This window comes from Schistocerca piceifrons, chromosome 4 (genome assembly GCF_021461385.2).
Source record: "Schistocerca piceifrons isolate TAMUIC-IGC-003096 chromosome 4, iqSchPice1.1, whole genome shotgun sequence".
In the NCBI taxonomy this organism is placed as follows: Eukaryota; Metazoa; Arthropoda; class Insecta; order Orthoptera; family Acrididae; genus Schistocerca; species Schistocerca piceifrons.
The window spans coordinates 259,480,082-259,496,857 of NC_060141.1; the positions used below are offsets into that span (position 1 = coordinate 259,480,082).

A 16,776-nucleotide genomic window follows, 5' to 3' on the forward strand; every position below is an offset into this window, starting at 1 on the left:
GTTCGACGCCTTGAGTTCACTGTCATCAGTCATCCTCCAACAGAGATCTGACTTGGCTCCATAAGATTTTCATCTATTTCCAAAACTTGAAGAACAGCTTCGACAACTTCATTTTGACATTGATGAAGCGGTGCAAACAGAGGTGACATTGTGGCTTCGTCAACGAAGTCGACATTCTACAGTGACGGTATCAACAAACTGATCTCTCGCTGGGAGAATTGGGTTCGTCGCCAGGGTGACTATAATAAGAAATAAACATGTAGACATGAAGAATAAAGACGTAGAAGGTTAATGAAGTCTGTTTTATTTAAAAAGGTTTAATGGTTTTCATACAAAACAATCGGAGGCTTTACGTTTTAAGCACGCTCTCTTTCGTTCTGCAGCATGAATCTGAACCCTCCGACAAAATACCATATGTTGTTTGGGGATATTTTCTGAGTTTTCTGGTATAAGGGGTCCATGGCCTCCAGTGCGTCGTTACAGAGTAGTAGTGTAATTGTGGTTTATCCCGTATGTTACCCCAAATACTTTGGTTGTGTGTTTTGTATCTAGACAGGCTTGACAACATTGCGGTAGCGTCACTGTTCGAACACTGTACTACTATACCTGCCGGCGCTGGCTCGACTAAAAGCCCGGAGAACTGAATCCGGGAAGAGAGAAAGAAGCTCTCCGTGCGAGTCCATCTACGGCTGAGCAGAGGGTCCGAACACTGCATAGAGACGAGCACGGATGAAACACAACGCGATCAGCTCGAGCGACGGAGTATAAGCACCCAGGGCCCGAGGCGACGGCCATGGATCCTCACCAGAGAAACCTGGCGCAGCTGACCACGCCATTGCAGTTTGTGTGTCTCCACATCCCTGTCGGCACCGTCCAGAACCTCACTGACACTTTTCCTGCACGGCTCATGCTGCAAAACATGGTGACTCAGGCTTTTGGCAGGTGGTCACGTTGATGTGATTGTACCGTGTATCTGTCTGTTGCAGCCAGTCGTACGATCCGCTGACCTTGTAGTATTGTAGTCCTTCTGGAAGGATCAGTGACTAAACTTCTAGCTACACTGTCTGAGTCTTTCTCATCACCACTCATTTAGCTGTCCGTGCATTACAGCCAGCTGTGCGCCGCAATCTGTCCGTATGATGGTCCTGCGTCTGTCGTGCCAATGTTTCGACCTTTCTCAAAGTCTGAACACCGGCGATAAGATGGGCATGCAATGCACCTCCTCAGGGCATTCTGTGTTGTCGTTTCTGCCTACCAAGTTACAATAACGTTAGACACACCAAATAGCCAGCACGTACTTACATCATTCTCATTCTGAAAATAAGCTAATATAAGGACAGAAATATTGGAGTATATATTTTTTATAGCTCAGTCGAGGTGCTAATGCTCCATTTCTGTTAAGGTGGTTGTTGTTGTTGTTGTTGTGGTCTTCAGTCCTGAGACTGGTTTGATGCAGCTCTCCATGCTATTCTATCCTGTGCAAGCTTTTTCATCTCCCAGTACGTACTGCAACCTACATCCTTCTGAATCTGCTTGGTGTATTCATCTCTTGGTCTCCCTCTACGATTTTTACCCTCCACGCTGCCCTCCAATACTAAATTGGTGATCCCTTGATGTCTCAGAACATGTCATACCAACCGATCCCTTCTTCTAGTCAAGTTGTGCCACAAACTCCTCTTCTCCCCAATTCTGTTGAATACCTTCTCATTAGTTATGTAATCTACCCATGTAATCTTCAGCATTCTTCTGTAGCACCACATTTCGAATGCTTCTATTCTCTTCTTGTCCAAACTATTTATCGTCCATGTTTCACTTCCATGCGTGGCTACACTCCATACAAATACTTTCAGAAACGACTTCCTAGCAGTTAAATCTATACGCGATGTTAACAAATTTCTCTTCTTCAGAAACGCTTTCCTTGCCATTGCCAGTATACATTTTATATCCTCTCTACTTCGACCATCATCAATTATTTTGCTCCCCAAATAGCAACACTCCTTTACTACTTTAAGTGTCTCATTTCCTTATCTAATTCCCTCAGCATCACCCGACTTAATTCGACTACATTCCATTATCATCGTTTTGCTTTTGTTGATTTTCATCTTATATCCTCCCTTCAAGACACTATCCATTCCGTTCAACTGCTCTTCCAAGTCTTTTGCTGTCTCTGACAGAATTATTTTAATTCCTACTCCGAATTTTTCTTTTGTTTCCTTCACTGCTTGCTCAATATAACATCGGAGAGAGGCTACAACCCTGTCTCACTCCCTTCCCAACCACTGCTTCCCTTTCATGTCCCTGGACTCTTATAACCGCCATCTGGTTTCTGTACAAATTGTAAATAGCCTTTCGCTCCCTGTATTTTACCCCTGCCATCTTCAGAAGTTGAAAGAGAGTATTCCAGTCAACATTGTCAAAAGCTTTCTCTAAGTCTACAAATGCTAGAAACGTAGGTTTGCCTTTCCTTAATCTAGCTGCTAAGATAAGTCGTAGGGTCAGTATTGCCTCACGTGTTCAATATTTTTACGGAATCCAAACTGATCTTCACCGAGGTCGGCTTCTACTAGTTTTTCCATTCGTCTGTAAAGAATTCGCGTTACTATTTTGCAGCTGTGGGTTATTAAACTGATTGTTCGGTAATTTTCACATCTGTCAACACCTGCTTTCTTTGGGATTGGAATTATTACATTCTTCCAGTAACGGACTGTGGCACCATAGGAGCGTGGTCGGTCGTTGTCGAACACCACCTCCAGAAGGGCCATGGCGTGTGAGCAAAAAGTGTCCCAGATTGCTACAATACCACATAATTTGAAGTTATCGGCCTGCTACAACGCGGGTGTCAGATGAAGGCGCTATGACTTTTCTGACTGGAGTGTGGCCGGTGCAGCGGCGGGCCCGACGCACTACCGGCTGCCGCCGACGCTGGGCTACAAGGGCCACGACGTGACCAAGGAGCGCGCGCCCGCCTACACGATGCGCCGGCGCACGCCGCTGGCGCTCAGGCTGCTCGGCCCGGGGCCCAAGTACGGCCTGCGGCCCAACCTCACCCAGCACGGGCCGGGAGACCCGCCGGCCTACACCATGCGAGAGAGGCTGCCTCTAGGGCGTGAGTACATCAACAAGAAACACTTCAATTCCTATTCGATTTGTCCTCCAATATCGTCATTTTCAGTCGTTTTCCACATTTTCTTTCTTCTTCTTTCGCCAAAGCTAAGCTAGCAACCCCATTTAACGCTTTCACTACAATTGGAACGTATGTGTCCCACAGTAGGTTATCAGAGACCCAATGAGAATTTACTGCATGCTATTGTATGAGTCACCACCTAAGTCTCATGAGCGCTGTTTGCAAGTGGGGTGTACTCAGCCCTTCTGAGGTTAGTTGAGGAACTACACTACTGACCATTAAAATTGCTAGACCAAGAAGGAATGCAGATGAGAAACGGATATTCATTGGACAAATATATTATACTAGAACTGATATGTGATTACATTTTCACGCAATTTGGGTGCATAGATCCTGAGAAATCAGTACCCAGAACAACCACCTCTGGCGGTAATAGCGGCCTTGATACGCCTGGGCATTGAGTCAAACAGAGCTCGGCGGCAGCCGGTAGTGCGTCGGGCCCGCCGCTGCACCAGCCACACTCCAGTCAGAAAACTCATAGCGCCTTCATCTGACACAGGCCCATGCAGCTTCAACACGATACCACAGTTCACCAAGAGTAGTGACTGGCGCATTATGACGAGCCAGTTGCTCGGCTACCATTGACCAGACGTTTTCAATTGGTGAGAAATGTGGAGAATGTGCTGGGCAGGGCAGCAGTCGAACATTTTCTGTATCCAGAAAGGCCCGTACAGGACCTGCAACATGCGGTCGTGCATTATCCTGCTGAAATGTAGGGTTTCGCAGGGATCGAATGAAGGGTAGAGCCACGGGTCGTAACACATCTGAAATGTAACGTCCGCTGTTCAAAGTGCCGCCAATGCGAACAAGAGGTGACCGTGACGTGTAACCAATGGCACCCCATACCATCACGCCGGGTGATACGCCAGTATGGCGATGACGAATACACGCTTCGAATGTGCGTTCACCGCGATGTCATCAAACACCGATGCGACCATCATGATGCTGTAAACAGAATTTGGATTCATCCGAAAAAATGACGTTTTGCCATTCGTGCACCCAGATTCGTTGAGTACACCATCGCAGGCGCTCCTGTCTGTGATGCAGCGTCAAGGGTAACCGCAGCCATGGTCTCCGAGCTGATAGTCCATGCTGCTGCGAACGTCGTCGAATTGTTCGTGCAAATGGTTGTTGTCTTCCAAACTCCCCATCTGCTGACTCAGGGATCGAGACGTGGCTGCACGATCCGTTACAGCCATGCGGATACGACGCCTGTCATCTCAACTGCTAGTGATACGAGACCGATGGGATCCAGCACGGCGTTCCGTATTACTCTCCTGTACCCACCGATTCCATATTCTGATAACAGTCATTGGATCTCGACCAACGCGCGCAGCAATGTCGCGATACGATAAACCGCAATCGCGATAGGCTGCAATCCGACCTTTATCAAAGTCGGAAACGTGATGGTACACATTTATCCTCCTTACACGAGACATCACAACAACGTTTCACCAGGCAACGTCGGTCAACTGCTGTTTGTGTATGAGAAATCGGTTGGAAACGTTTCTCGTGTCAGCACGTTGTAGGTGTCGCCACCGGCGCCAACCTTGTGAAAATGCTCTGAAAAGCTAATGATTTGCATATCACAGCATCTTCTTCCTGTCGGTTAAATTTCGCGTCTGTAGCACGTCATCTTCGTGGTGTAGCAATTTTAATGGCCAGTAGTGTACTTGCTTAAGAAGCAGCGACTCCAGTGATGAAAACTAACAGTGACTGGGAGATCTTTGTGCTGAATACGTGCACCTCCATGTCCACATCCAGTGACCCCTATCGGCTGTGGATGACACGGTGGTCGGTCGGTACCGTTTGGCCTTCCGAGGCCTGTCCGCACGGAGTATTGATATGTATGAGGGGCGTTCACTAAGTAATGCAACACATTTTTTTCTGGAAACAGTTTCGTTTTGTTCAATATTCCAGTAAACCTTATTATTCTCCACTGTTTTGGCTACAAAACCCTATTTATCAACATAGTCTCCGCTCAATGCGAGGGCCTTACATCTTACTGGGAGGGCCCGTATGTCCGCATGCTACCACTCTACTGGTTGACGTTGGAGCCAAAGTCTTGTTGCATCAGTAACCTCCCAATCATCCATGTTCTCCTTTCTGTGGAGTGCATCCTTCACTGGGCCAAAGTCTTGCTCAATCAATAATCTCCTAATCATCAAAGTACTGCTTTCCGTGGAATGCATTCTTCTCTGGGCCAAAGTCTTGCTCCATCAATAATCTCCTAATCATCAATGTACTGCTTTCTGTGGACTGCATCCTTCACTTGGCCAAAGACTTGCTCCATCAATAATCTCCTAATCATCAAAGTACTCCTTTCCGTGCAGTGCATCCTTCTCTGGGCCAAAGTCTTGCTCCATCAATAATCTCCTAATCATCAATGTACTGCTTTCCGTGGAATGCATCCTTCTCTGGGCCAAAGTGTTGTTCCATCAATAATCTCCTAATCATCAATGTACTGCTTTCTGTGGAGTACATCTTCCACTGGGCCAAACAGATGAAAGTCGGAATGAGCGAGATCCTAGCTGTAGGGTGAATGAGGAACAACAGTCCAATGATGTTTTGTGAGCTCCGCTTGCGTACGTGCACTTGTGTGAGGCCTTGCGTTATCGTCGATGAGAAGTTCCTCTCCGTTTTTGTAGTGACGAACACGCTGAAGTCGTTTCTTCAATTTCCTGAGATTTATTTACGTATTCGCTATTTTCTGTTAATCTGAGAGTCCTGCTAGTAGCACAATATGCTTCAGTGTTGACCGTTGCACCACGAGGGAGAACAAGCAGAATACCCCCTTCAGAGTCCCAGAAGAACGTCGCCATGATTTTACGGGCAAAGGTTGCGGCTTTGAACGCTTTCCTCAGAGGAGAGGTGGTGTGGCGCCACTCGACGGACTGCCCTTTTGCTGCCGATTCAAAGTGATGAACACAGGTTTCATTCCAGTGACGATGTTAATAAAAATCAACCTCGTAACGCGCCAACAATTCCGCCCAGATGGTCCTTCGTTGCTCTGTACGGTCTTCTGCTGGGCAGCGAGGAATCCAGCGGACACACACTTTTAGTGGTGGACGAGTGTTTCAGCAGTACGAACGGAGACTACCGGCTGAGCTGCTAGGTGTCTGACTGTGGTCCGCCGACCACTTCGAATGAGAGTGTTCACAGATTCCAACATTGCAGGAGTCACAGATGCGTGCGGCCACTCGGCATGCCAGAGATTGGGCAGGTGTGCGCAACCTGGTTGCCATGATGACAGACGTCTTGCTGTATGACTCGCCGTGGTTTTGTTCACTGCCAAGTCTCTGTAGACATTCTGCAAGCGCCTATTACTATCTGCGGTAATCTGGTTTTCCGCCAAAAGAAACTCGATGACAGTTCTCTGTTTGGAACGCACCTCTGTCACAGTCTCCGCTTTGAAGACTATGTATAGCGCAGCCGCCTATTGGAATTTTATGAAACTGTAGGACCTGAAGCGAGAACATTCCTCTATGTCCTGCAGCAAATTATGCGTTTTTTTAACCGAAATTGGCCGAGAAAAGAAAGTGTGTTGCCTTACTTGTTGGACGTCCCTCTTATCAGTGACCCATTGACAATGGTGTGCAAAATTCCTATAACTACAGCTTGCACCTGTCGGCTGTGCTGTCTTCAAGATTCTTTGTTAGCGCTTTGCTCCGATGTGTTTTGTAGTACGTAATTGGTTCACGCCTCCACATAGGCAAAGCAATTCTCAGATTTGAAAAGTAGGTTGCTGTCACGCTTTCCGGGACAGTTTGTGTCTATAAGCTGCACGAAAACATTGACTTCTGTCATGTTACAAACGGTGATTGTATTAAGAACTTGTATTGTGAGTTAAAAATGTGGGGAGATTATCTACTGATGTGTGTCTGTTTTCTGTTGGTCTTGTGGTTTTTGCCGAGTTATCTTATGACACCCCACAGGTACTTAACCAATACCCCAGAAGTTCCACCCCTTCCCATGCTGCAAAATGCGCGGGGAGAAATACTTTTTCCTTACTGTTACTTCTGACTTTGACATTAATTAAAATAACCACACATTAATGTCTTCCATTCCGCAAAAATTGATAGTGGAAGAACCAAGCCTCGAAGTCAGTGTTCTCTCTGTCTTGGAAACCATGCGAAATCATAACTTTGAACCTGTCTTTAATTCTATCTTCAATTTCTTGCTAGTTTGTTATAGGTCTCCATATGCTTCCTAAGCCATTTCGCCTTTTAATTTTTCAAAATACTGTACATTCTTTCTCGTCAGTCTGCTGGGATACATACCATGCATGTTTCCCTAGAACAATAGTCTGATTTTCCTAATTTCATCAGTAACATTTTTCTACGTGTTGCACACTTCTCTGTTACTTCTTGATTTAAATATTTCTATTATTCTCCTATTTTCTAAAGTCTTTCTCCTAAGCTTTCTTTCCGTTTGCAGATATCATCATCTTCTTTTACTAATCCTGATTTTAATTTCTCTGCTGCATATGTGCTTTTTTAGGCCGAATTACTGTCTTCAATGATGAATTTCTGCATTTATAGAGAACTATTTTTCATTATAAATATCCTTTGTTTAGTTAAATGCGAAGTCCATCTTTCATGATTTTCCTCTGGTAACTTCTTTCCCACATCCATTTTACTGAATAACTTTTCGTAATATCTAAATTTGTCTGTCCTTCTGATTTTTACACGATTTGTGATTAATTTTGATGGCGCAGCCTTCTTGTTCGTCATTGCCTCTATTTTTAAATTTATGTCTGTTTTTGTGCTACTTATACTCTATCCGCCAGGTTTTCTAAATCAACTGTAAATGCTAAACAGTCAGTTTTGGGATTATACTTTTTCAGCCAATTTGTATTTAATTTTCATATTTGCTAGTATTTCTTTTAAGAGCTCCCATGCATTGGTATCTATTAGTGATTCTTTCAGAGTTCTGAATAAAGTCAGCCTGTTTATTTTCTTTCTTGTTATTTCATTCCCTCTGCAGGTGGTGGGCTGGCAGTGGAACGTACCTGTTTTCACTCCTACAAGTTTCTCAAATACAACGGGATTGAAAACAATATCGTAAACGATCGAAAACATATAGACGACACAATTGTAATGGGTGATGTTGATGTGATAATTATTACTATGATAGGTGAGCGTTGTTGCGTCAATGTAGGTTACTTGGTGCTTTTATACGTGGGCTGGAAAATGATGTTTAGGGGACCTGATGACTAATTCTGAGTGGGTGGATGAATGCAGTGAGATCAAATGTAAAAAACTGCTGGTAGGATGTGGGGAGGGGCGTCTGGTGTAAGGAGTTGGAGCAGGTTTATTCAGATGCTTAGGATGATGGGACAGGGTCTGGTTGTGATTGTGAGGGGAATTTGGCCCAGTTGGGCTGAAGACTTGCAGTGGGTTCAGGCGAGGATATCTAGAGGTGGGGGGAGGGGGAGAAGTGAAATGGAAGTGGTTCTGGGAGTATGTGGCGTTGTGATGTAGGTGAAATGTGGAATAGGCAACCAATATGATCTGATAAAGTTTATAGCGTCGCTCAAAAGGTTGGATATTTTGGAGGATATTTGTGACAAAACGGATTATATCTTCTATGTTTCTGTGTGTCTGTGTGTTGTGTGAGGGGGGGGGGGGGGGAGGGAGGGGGAATGTAGGGACTCCTTAAGATAGAATGAAGAGTATATGAGGCGGATGAGGGCAACCATTTCATGTTTTTTGGAAGGGGGATTTTGCCTTTCACAATAGGAATAGGTCGGTGGGGATGATTGGAGATGTTTACATTTGGGCGAGTAATACAAGATAAGGCGTTCTTTAATTACATGATTGGATTCTTAATGGAGGCAAGTTGTTGCGTTTTCGCAGTATTTGGTTTGATCGCCACTGTGGATAAGGCGTTTTTGACAATGGTTGGCTTGAGCCTGGAGTAAGAATAGTCCTGTGTGGTGCCTACGACTGTAAACGAAGGGCCCGTGGGTAATTAGGTAGTCAGTGTACAACGTGTATTGGTTTTGTCTGTTGAATGCAGAAGACATACTTAATAGTGCATTTGGTGAGAGCACCGAATCTACCTCTCACGTCACTCGTTGCAAAGGTGCAGAGGAACTGTCCAACAATCACAAACAGAAATTATGCCCCTTCTCCGTTTTCTCAGAGCACATGTTTCATTTCTGTAAGATTTCATCAGGAATGAACTTTATGTTCACGATACACACGTATCGCGGACCTTCACCGGGAATACCGACTTGAGACTCTCATGGAGATAATCCACGAACTCACCACAAGACTATACAGAAACTCCAGACATTCGCAAAACCCATTTATTCTGAATCTGGGGAACTACGATCACAACCATAGATGGAAACATAAAAGACCAAAAGACACACTTGTAAGGACCTAACATCTATGGCCAAGCATACACAAACATAACGGTACAGGCGAGCCCCTGTTAATCAGACGTCATTACTGGATATCCAGCTGGATTACACTGCCGAATAACTGGCACCACGCAGGGAAGCCGTACCGTACACTGCATGCAGACAAGCTCCACACATCCCCCACACAGTGAGATGATCTATGGCCGATCTCCCACCACTGTATAACGATCTTGATTGTTCCAGGAATGTAGCGGCAGCAGCAACTGGGATACATCGCCATCGCTTGCCACGGTAATGATGCATGATACCCATACTAACAAATCCAACCTTGCATGAACTATCGCAGCTAGTAAGCCACTACTGCTCTTACTCCCATCCCACTGTCGTAGAAGTTTTTTCCCACGGCACGAGCCATGGCACTTTTTTCCCTCTGTTCTTCAAATCGCTACCCTCACTCGCGTTTCGTCCACTGTCTATCACCTGATGGACCGTGTTAATGCGTAGTCTTACCCAGACGCACGGATAACATCACAGCCCAGCATCCTGTGATCCACTTACTAGGTAACTAACATGTTTACGGAGGTGACAGTAGAACTTTTGGTTTGGTCACCACGTTGGACTGAGCGTGGAGGGGCCCCATCTCTATTAAAAAAACCAGCTTCAGCTGAAAGGTGCTTCGCCACATTCATTGGAAACGTCACGTCACAAATACCTGAGTGTCTTTGTATGAACACGACTACTGCCTAGACGTGTGTTGCCTTACACGTGGATCTCATGTAGAGTACACTTAAAGCCGATGAAAGAGCTTCAAGGATGCCTCCTCAGTACTTTGTTTCCAAGGCAGAGAACGAGATGAAAGCCACTCGTACAGGCGGTGAAATCTAGTTGGTGTCTATGAATATAGTCCAGCGCCAACCACATTTGCAGACTGGTTTACAAAGTTTTTTGAAGGAATCGTGGTTGTGTTTAGCTCTGGCGGATAAAAGGCATTACCGTGGCTTTTTTGCTCCTTTGCTGCCAGCTAAAATTCATCCAAAGCAGGTGAAGATTTATGTTTACCTAAGCACTCAACAGTTCAGAAATAAGTGACCGATCTCAAAGCTGGCCAAACGTCTCTTGAACACAGTTTACATGAAGAAAGATCAGATAAAACATCGACGAAGTATGCAAAATGATGCTGAACGAATGAAAGATAAATGACTACCTGACGCCATACACGTGTGAAAAGAAATGGAGCGGCACGTTGTACAAGAAGAATTAACTATGAAAAGGCTTTGTGCAATGTAAGTGTCGCAATTGTTTGATCCCGGCAAAAAGAAAATTAAGAAAAGAATTCATCGGTAAGGTTAGGATCATTTTGAAGAGGATTCAACTGATTCTGTGCGTCATTTGTTACCACTGATGAGACGTGAGCTGATTCTTCTTCCTGTTAATGAAAAGCAACCAAAGCGATAGGAAAGTTGATAATCGTACACCAAAAAGAGTGAAGTCGATTTCATTTGCATTTCTTCAGTTTATGGGATGCAAATTAGACTTTTCTTACTGATTATTTTGCAAAGGGTAAAACCAGAACTGGCTAATACCACACAATTCTCTTGGAGTTCTGAATGAAGAAATTGAGTGACAACTGTTGTCTTACGCAAAGAAAAAAAATCAACTTTGATCACTAAAGTTCACCTGCTCGTGAAGGTTCTTTATAACTGCTTAAAATCGCCAATATTTTTCGGTATACGGCAGAAAAATAAACTACAGATAGAAATCTGTGTCCGAAATTGTCATTCACCAAGGCAACAGAGCATTGCATTCGTAGGAGACAAGGCATTTTCTATGCTGCAGCTAGCACCATCTTCTCCACTGGCGATTGCGGCGAACAGTCGCAATCACTGAATAACAAACAACATTGCGAGACGATGAGACTACGAGTCATCACCGTACAAAGTCACGTTTGCTGTCAGAGGAGTGGGCACCTATAACTTCGATGCTCTGTAGCCTCCTATCCTCAATTTGTTCCTCAAGACACCATCCACAACCCCTCCAAGTTTGTCGCAATGTTTCTGGGAGGCACTGTATATTTCCTGCTTCGCTTCAATTTCGCACTGCTGCTCTTTCGTGTCGCCGTAAAATTATGCTTGCTGCCACAAAAAAAAAAAAAAAAAAAAAAAAAAATGGTTCAAATGGCTCTGAGCACTATGGGACTCAACTGCTGAAGTTATTAGTCCCCTAGAGCTTAGAACTAGTTAAACCTAACTAACCTAAGGACATCACACACATCCATGCCCGAGGCAGGATTCGAACCTGCGACTGTAGCGGTCTCGCGGTTCCAGACTGCAGCGCCAGAACCACGCGGCCACTTCAGCCGGCCCCTTGCTGCCACAAATTTTATAAACGATATATTTCAGTCTTATCTCGCTCACTATTGTATACCTTCTACAATACTCGAACCCATGTTTGTCACCATGAAAGTACAAAATAGTCTCACTCACCCAAATCGTGATATCGTAGGCCGTGGCTTTATTCAATCCTGGTAAGTGCTCCATCGTGGCTCATCGAGGCAAAACATGCCCGGCTGTGTTGAACCTGGCCGTAGTGCTAGAATGTCATATGTGTTAAAGTTTTCTGAAGTCGAGATGTATGGTCAAGTTCGTGAATAAATGTCAATTTGGAATCAACTTATTTTTCTCCAGTGTGCTTACTAGCAAAAATAGGAATTTGTGAAAGTCAGACACGCAGTCCAGTCACACTAATGTGACCACCGCCTATGTTCCACGTGAACGTGCAATTACCATTGGCAGACGTCAAGTGGCAGCAGTAGCAGTGGAAGATACATAAAGCGTTCGGCGGGACGCGGAAAACAGTACAGTTGTTTTCGTGTTGAGGAAACGGAGCGATTTACGTATCTGACGTCCAAAAGGGCATGATCACAGGGTTCTGGGCCAAGGATGGAAGCACTTACGAAATGGCTAAGTTTGCAAACTGTCCGCGTGTGGCCATGGCTGCAGTAAAATGGAGCCATCCAAAACCGGTAGCGAGGGAACTGTGGTGCTCCATGGTCAAGGGGTGAACGACTGCTACGGAGATATGTACGATCGAATAGACGTGCAATTGTTTAAGAAATGACCACCCAGACTAACCAAAGGGCTACTAATAGTGGCTCCTCAACGACTGTTCAGCGAACGTTGCCTGGTTCATACGCCCATGTTGACTGCTGTTCGTTGCTGATGAAGGCTGGAATTTGCACGCCATTACCGCAAATGGATGTCCACTGAGTGCCCGCAGGCGGCATTTTCAGGTTAATCACGTTTTATGCTGTATAGGACTGAAAGCAAATACCCTCCATCAATCATCGGAAGTGTTCAGGTTGGTGGAGGGGGCGTCATAGTCTGGGGAATGTTCTCGTGTCATTCCCTGGGTGATCTCGTCGTTATGGAAGGCGCAATGGATCAACACAAGTACACATTTATCCTCGGGAACAATGTCCATCCCTACATGCAGTTTGTTTTCCCTCAGCTCGATGGCATCTACCAGCAGGACAATGCAACATATCACACAAAGTGTATATGCATGGTTTGAGGAGCACAGGATCAGTTCATCGTACTCTCTTGGCCACCCAACTCCCCGGATAATATCTCAATCGAGAATCTGTGTGACCACCTCGATCGGGCTGTTCGCGCCATAGGTCTGCAGCCAAGAAATCCAGCGCAACCCGCCGCGGCACTAGAGTCGGCATGGCTCAACGTCCGTCTTCGTACCTTCCAAAGCCTCATTGACTCTCTTCCTGCGCGTCTCGCAATGGTCTGTCCTGGAAAAGGTGGTTATTCAGGCTTTTGACAGGTGGCCATTTTAATGTGACTGGACAGTGTATAAATTTGAGTGTCAGGAAATCTTGTCCGATTGTATTTGTCTAGAGTGTAGCCTTGTACAGAAGCGAAACGTGGACAGTAATCTGTTCAGAAACATTTACATGCTTTAGAAATGTGGTGCTACAGAAGACTGCTGAAGATTAGATGGGTAAGTAGAGTGCCTAATGATGAGGTACAAAATGAAGTTAGTCTAAAAGAGAAATTTGTGACTGAAAGAAGGGATTGTTTGCCAGGACACATCACGAGGCATCAAGGGATTGTTAATATGGTAAGAGAGAGAGAGAGAGAGAGAGAGAGAGCGTGCGTGTTTTTGAGCGGTACAAGGGGCAATTGTACAGCGAGACCAAGTCTTGAACACAATAAGGAGACAGAAATGGACGTAGGTTGCAGTGAGCGTTGCTTAGGATAGATTAGCGCTACGAGGTGCATGAAACCATTCTTCGAACTGAAGAAGATAGCAACAAGAACTCAGGTGAAGAGCGATACTTGAGTATTGCTCATCAGTGTGGGATCCGAACCAGGTCGGATTGACAGAGGAGATACAGAAGATCCAAAGAAGAGCGGCGCGTTTCGTCACAGGGTTATTTGGTAAGCGTGATAGCGTTACGGAGATGTTTAGCAAACTCAAGAGGCAGACTCTGCAAGAGAGGCGCTCTGCATCGCGGTGTAGCTTGCTCGCCAGGTTTCGAGAGGGTGCGTTTCTGGATAGGGTATCGAATATATTGCTTCCCGCTACTTATACCTCCCGAGGAGATCACGAATGTAAAATTAGAGAGATTCGAGCGCGCACGGAGGCTTTCCGGCGGTCGTTCTTCCCGCGAACCATACGCGACTGGAACAGGAAAGTGAGGTAATGACAATAGCACGTAAAGTGCCCTCCGCCACACTCCGTTGGGTGACTTGCGGAGCATAAATGTAGATGTAGGTGTAGAATGTGTCACTGCTAGCCCTTGACGGGTGAGGGAATGAAATAACAGTAAAGAACGTAAATAGCGGTCTGATGGCGCGATGTTGGCCGGTGTAATGCGTGCGCTGTAGAGCGGTGAGGCTCGGGGTGGGATGTGACGTGAGGACGACGGGTCGGCAGTGAAGCTGGACGTGCCGGGCCCGGGCAGCTACCAGCCGGAGAAGTGCACGGACGCGTCGCGGCCGCGCGCGCCCGTCTTCAGCATGGGGTCGCGCACGACGGCGCGCCTGCTCGACCACCTGCCGGGGCCCGCCGCCTACCGACCGCCCGCCACCGTAGGCCGACGCGTCTCCGACAAGCCCGCCGCGCCCGCCTACACCATGTGAGTGCGGACCACTACTGCGCTACAGCGATGGCGGTATTTAGCCGAATTACTAAAATAACACTTCTACTGAGTCGCGCTGTGCAGTTATGCGATTTCTGGCGTTGGTGACGTGTTGCTCATCACTCCTTTATTACACCAACACCTCTTGACGTGCGGCATGTTACTTTTTTTACCGCCCTGCCAGTGTCCAGCAATGTTCATTCCACACGACTTCCACTATACCGTTCACTTAAATACACTTTTTACTAATGTTTACTATTAAAAACAGTCTTGATCACGATTTATTTATCGAGGTAACCGGTTTCGACCACTACTGTGGTCATCTTCAGTTCGAGAAAGAGGTTCCTACTCAATGGTCTGAAGATGACCACAGTAGTGGTCGAAACCGGTCACCTTGATAAATAAATTGTGATCAAGACTGTTTTTAATAGTAAATATTTGTAAGACATTGATCACTGCCTTTCCCGTAATGTATTCAAAAGTAACACTTTTTACTACTTCGCGAACTCGTAATTAGCATTTTTTCCGCGATTTTACAGTACTTTCGTCGGAGCTGCTTTCAATGAGATGTTACTAGTTCGAACCCTCAGCCCCGACCCCCCTAGATCACACCAAAGGCTTTGTTCCCAGCATAGATTGGCGCGAGCCTGCATTTTTCTGAATGGCTGATATCACAAACAGTAAATAAGGTTGCAGTGTTATCCCGCGCCAACCCGCGCTTTACTTCAATGACCAATCATAGTAAAACATTTCTTTCTATGGCAATTGCTACATAAATAAATTTAGAAATCTATCAAATATGCAATTACTCCTTCTGAAATTACCGATTAATTTGTGTTCTACTCACGATTTATTAGTACCATAAACTGACTGCACATTTAATTATAGTAAATCCCCTGTATAGTTTAACTGGTACTTCGTGAATAAACAAAACAATTTTCATTTACTTCTCTTCTTCTTCACTCATACAACACCCACACTCCTAATTACTACGCATATAAAATAATTATAATTATGCAAATACACTACTGGCCATTAAAATTGCTACACCACGAAGACGCGAAATTTAACCGACAGGAAGAAGATGCTGTGATATGTAACTGATTAGCTTTTCAGAGCATTCACACACGGCTGGCGCCGGTGGCGACACCTACAACGTGCTGACATTAGGAAAGTTTCCAACCGATTTCTCATACACAGACAGCAGTTGACCGGCGTTGCCTGGTGAAACGTTGTTGTGATGCCTCGTGTAAGGAGGAGAAATGCGTACCATCACGTTTCCGACTTTGATAAAGGTCGGATTGTAGCCTATCGCAATTGTGGTTTATCGCATCGCGACATTGCTGCTCGCGTTGGTCGAGATCCAATGACTGTAAGCAGAATATGGAATAGGTGAGTTCAGGAGGGTAATACGGAGCGCCGCGCTGGATCCCAACGGCATCGTGTCACTATCAGTCGAGATGACAGGCATCTTATCCGCATGGCTGTAACGGGTCGTGCAGCCATGTCTCGCTCCTTGAGTCAACAGATGGGGACGTTTGCGTGACAACAACCATCTGCACGAAGAGTTCGACGACGTGTTCAGCAGCATGGACTATCGGCTCGGAGACCATGGCTGCGGTTACCCTTGACGCTGCGTCACAGACAGTAGCGCCTGCGATGGTGTACTCAACGACGAACCTCGGTGCACGAATGGCAAAACGTCATTTTTTCGGATGAATCCAGGTTCTGTTTACAGCATCATGATGGTCGCATCCTTGTTTGGCGACATCGCGGTGAACGCACATTGGATGCGTGTATTCGTCATCGGCATACTGGCGTATCACCCGGCGTGATGGTAAAGGGTGCCATTGGTTACACGTCTCGGTCACCTCATGTTCGCATTGACGGCACTTTGAACAGTGGACGTTACATTTCAGATGTGTTACGACCCGTGGCTATACCCTTCATTCGATCCCTGCGAAACCCTACATTTCAGCAGGATAATGCGCGACCGCATATTGCAGGTCCTTTACAGGCCTTTCTGGATACAGAAAATGTTCGACTGCTGCCCTGGCCAGCACATTCTCC

At 45.8% G+C, this 16,776-nt stretch overlaps 1 protein-coding gene across 1 annotated transcript in view; it reads left to right on the plus strand.

The window, feature by feature from the left end:
* The first annotated feature begins 2,760 nt into the window (after positions 1 to 2,760).
* Positions 2,761 to 16,776, plus strand: part of LOC124795772 (outer dense fiber protein 3-like protein 2) — a 47,936-nt gene continuing 33,920 nt past the window's right edge. Inside the window, exons 1-3 of the mRNA XM_047259855.1 lie at positions 2,761 to 2,767; positions 2,888 to 3,106; positions 14,502 to 14,703. Of these exons, the coding sequence (XP_047115811.1) occupies positions 2,761 to 2,767; positions 2,888 to 3,106; positions 14,502 to 14,703 (428 nt within the window). The remainder of the gene's footprint in view (positions 2,768 to 2,887; positions 3,107 to 14,501; positions 14,704 to 16,776) is intronic.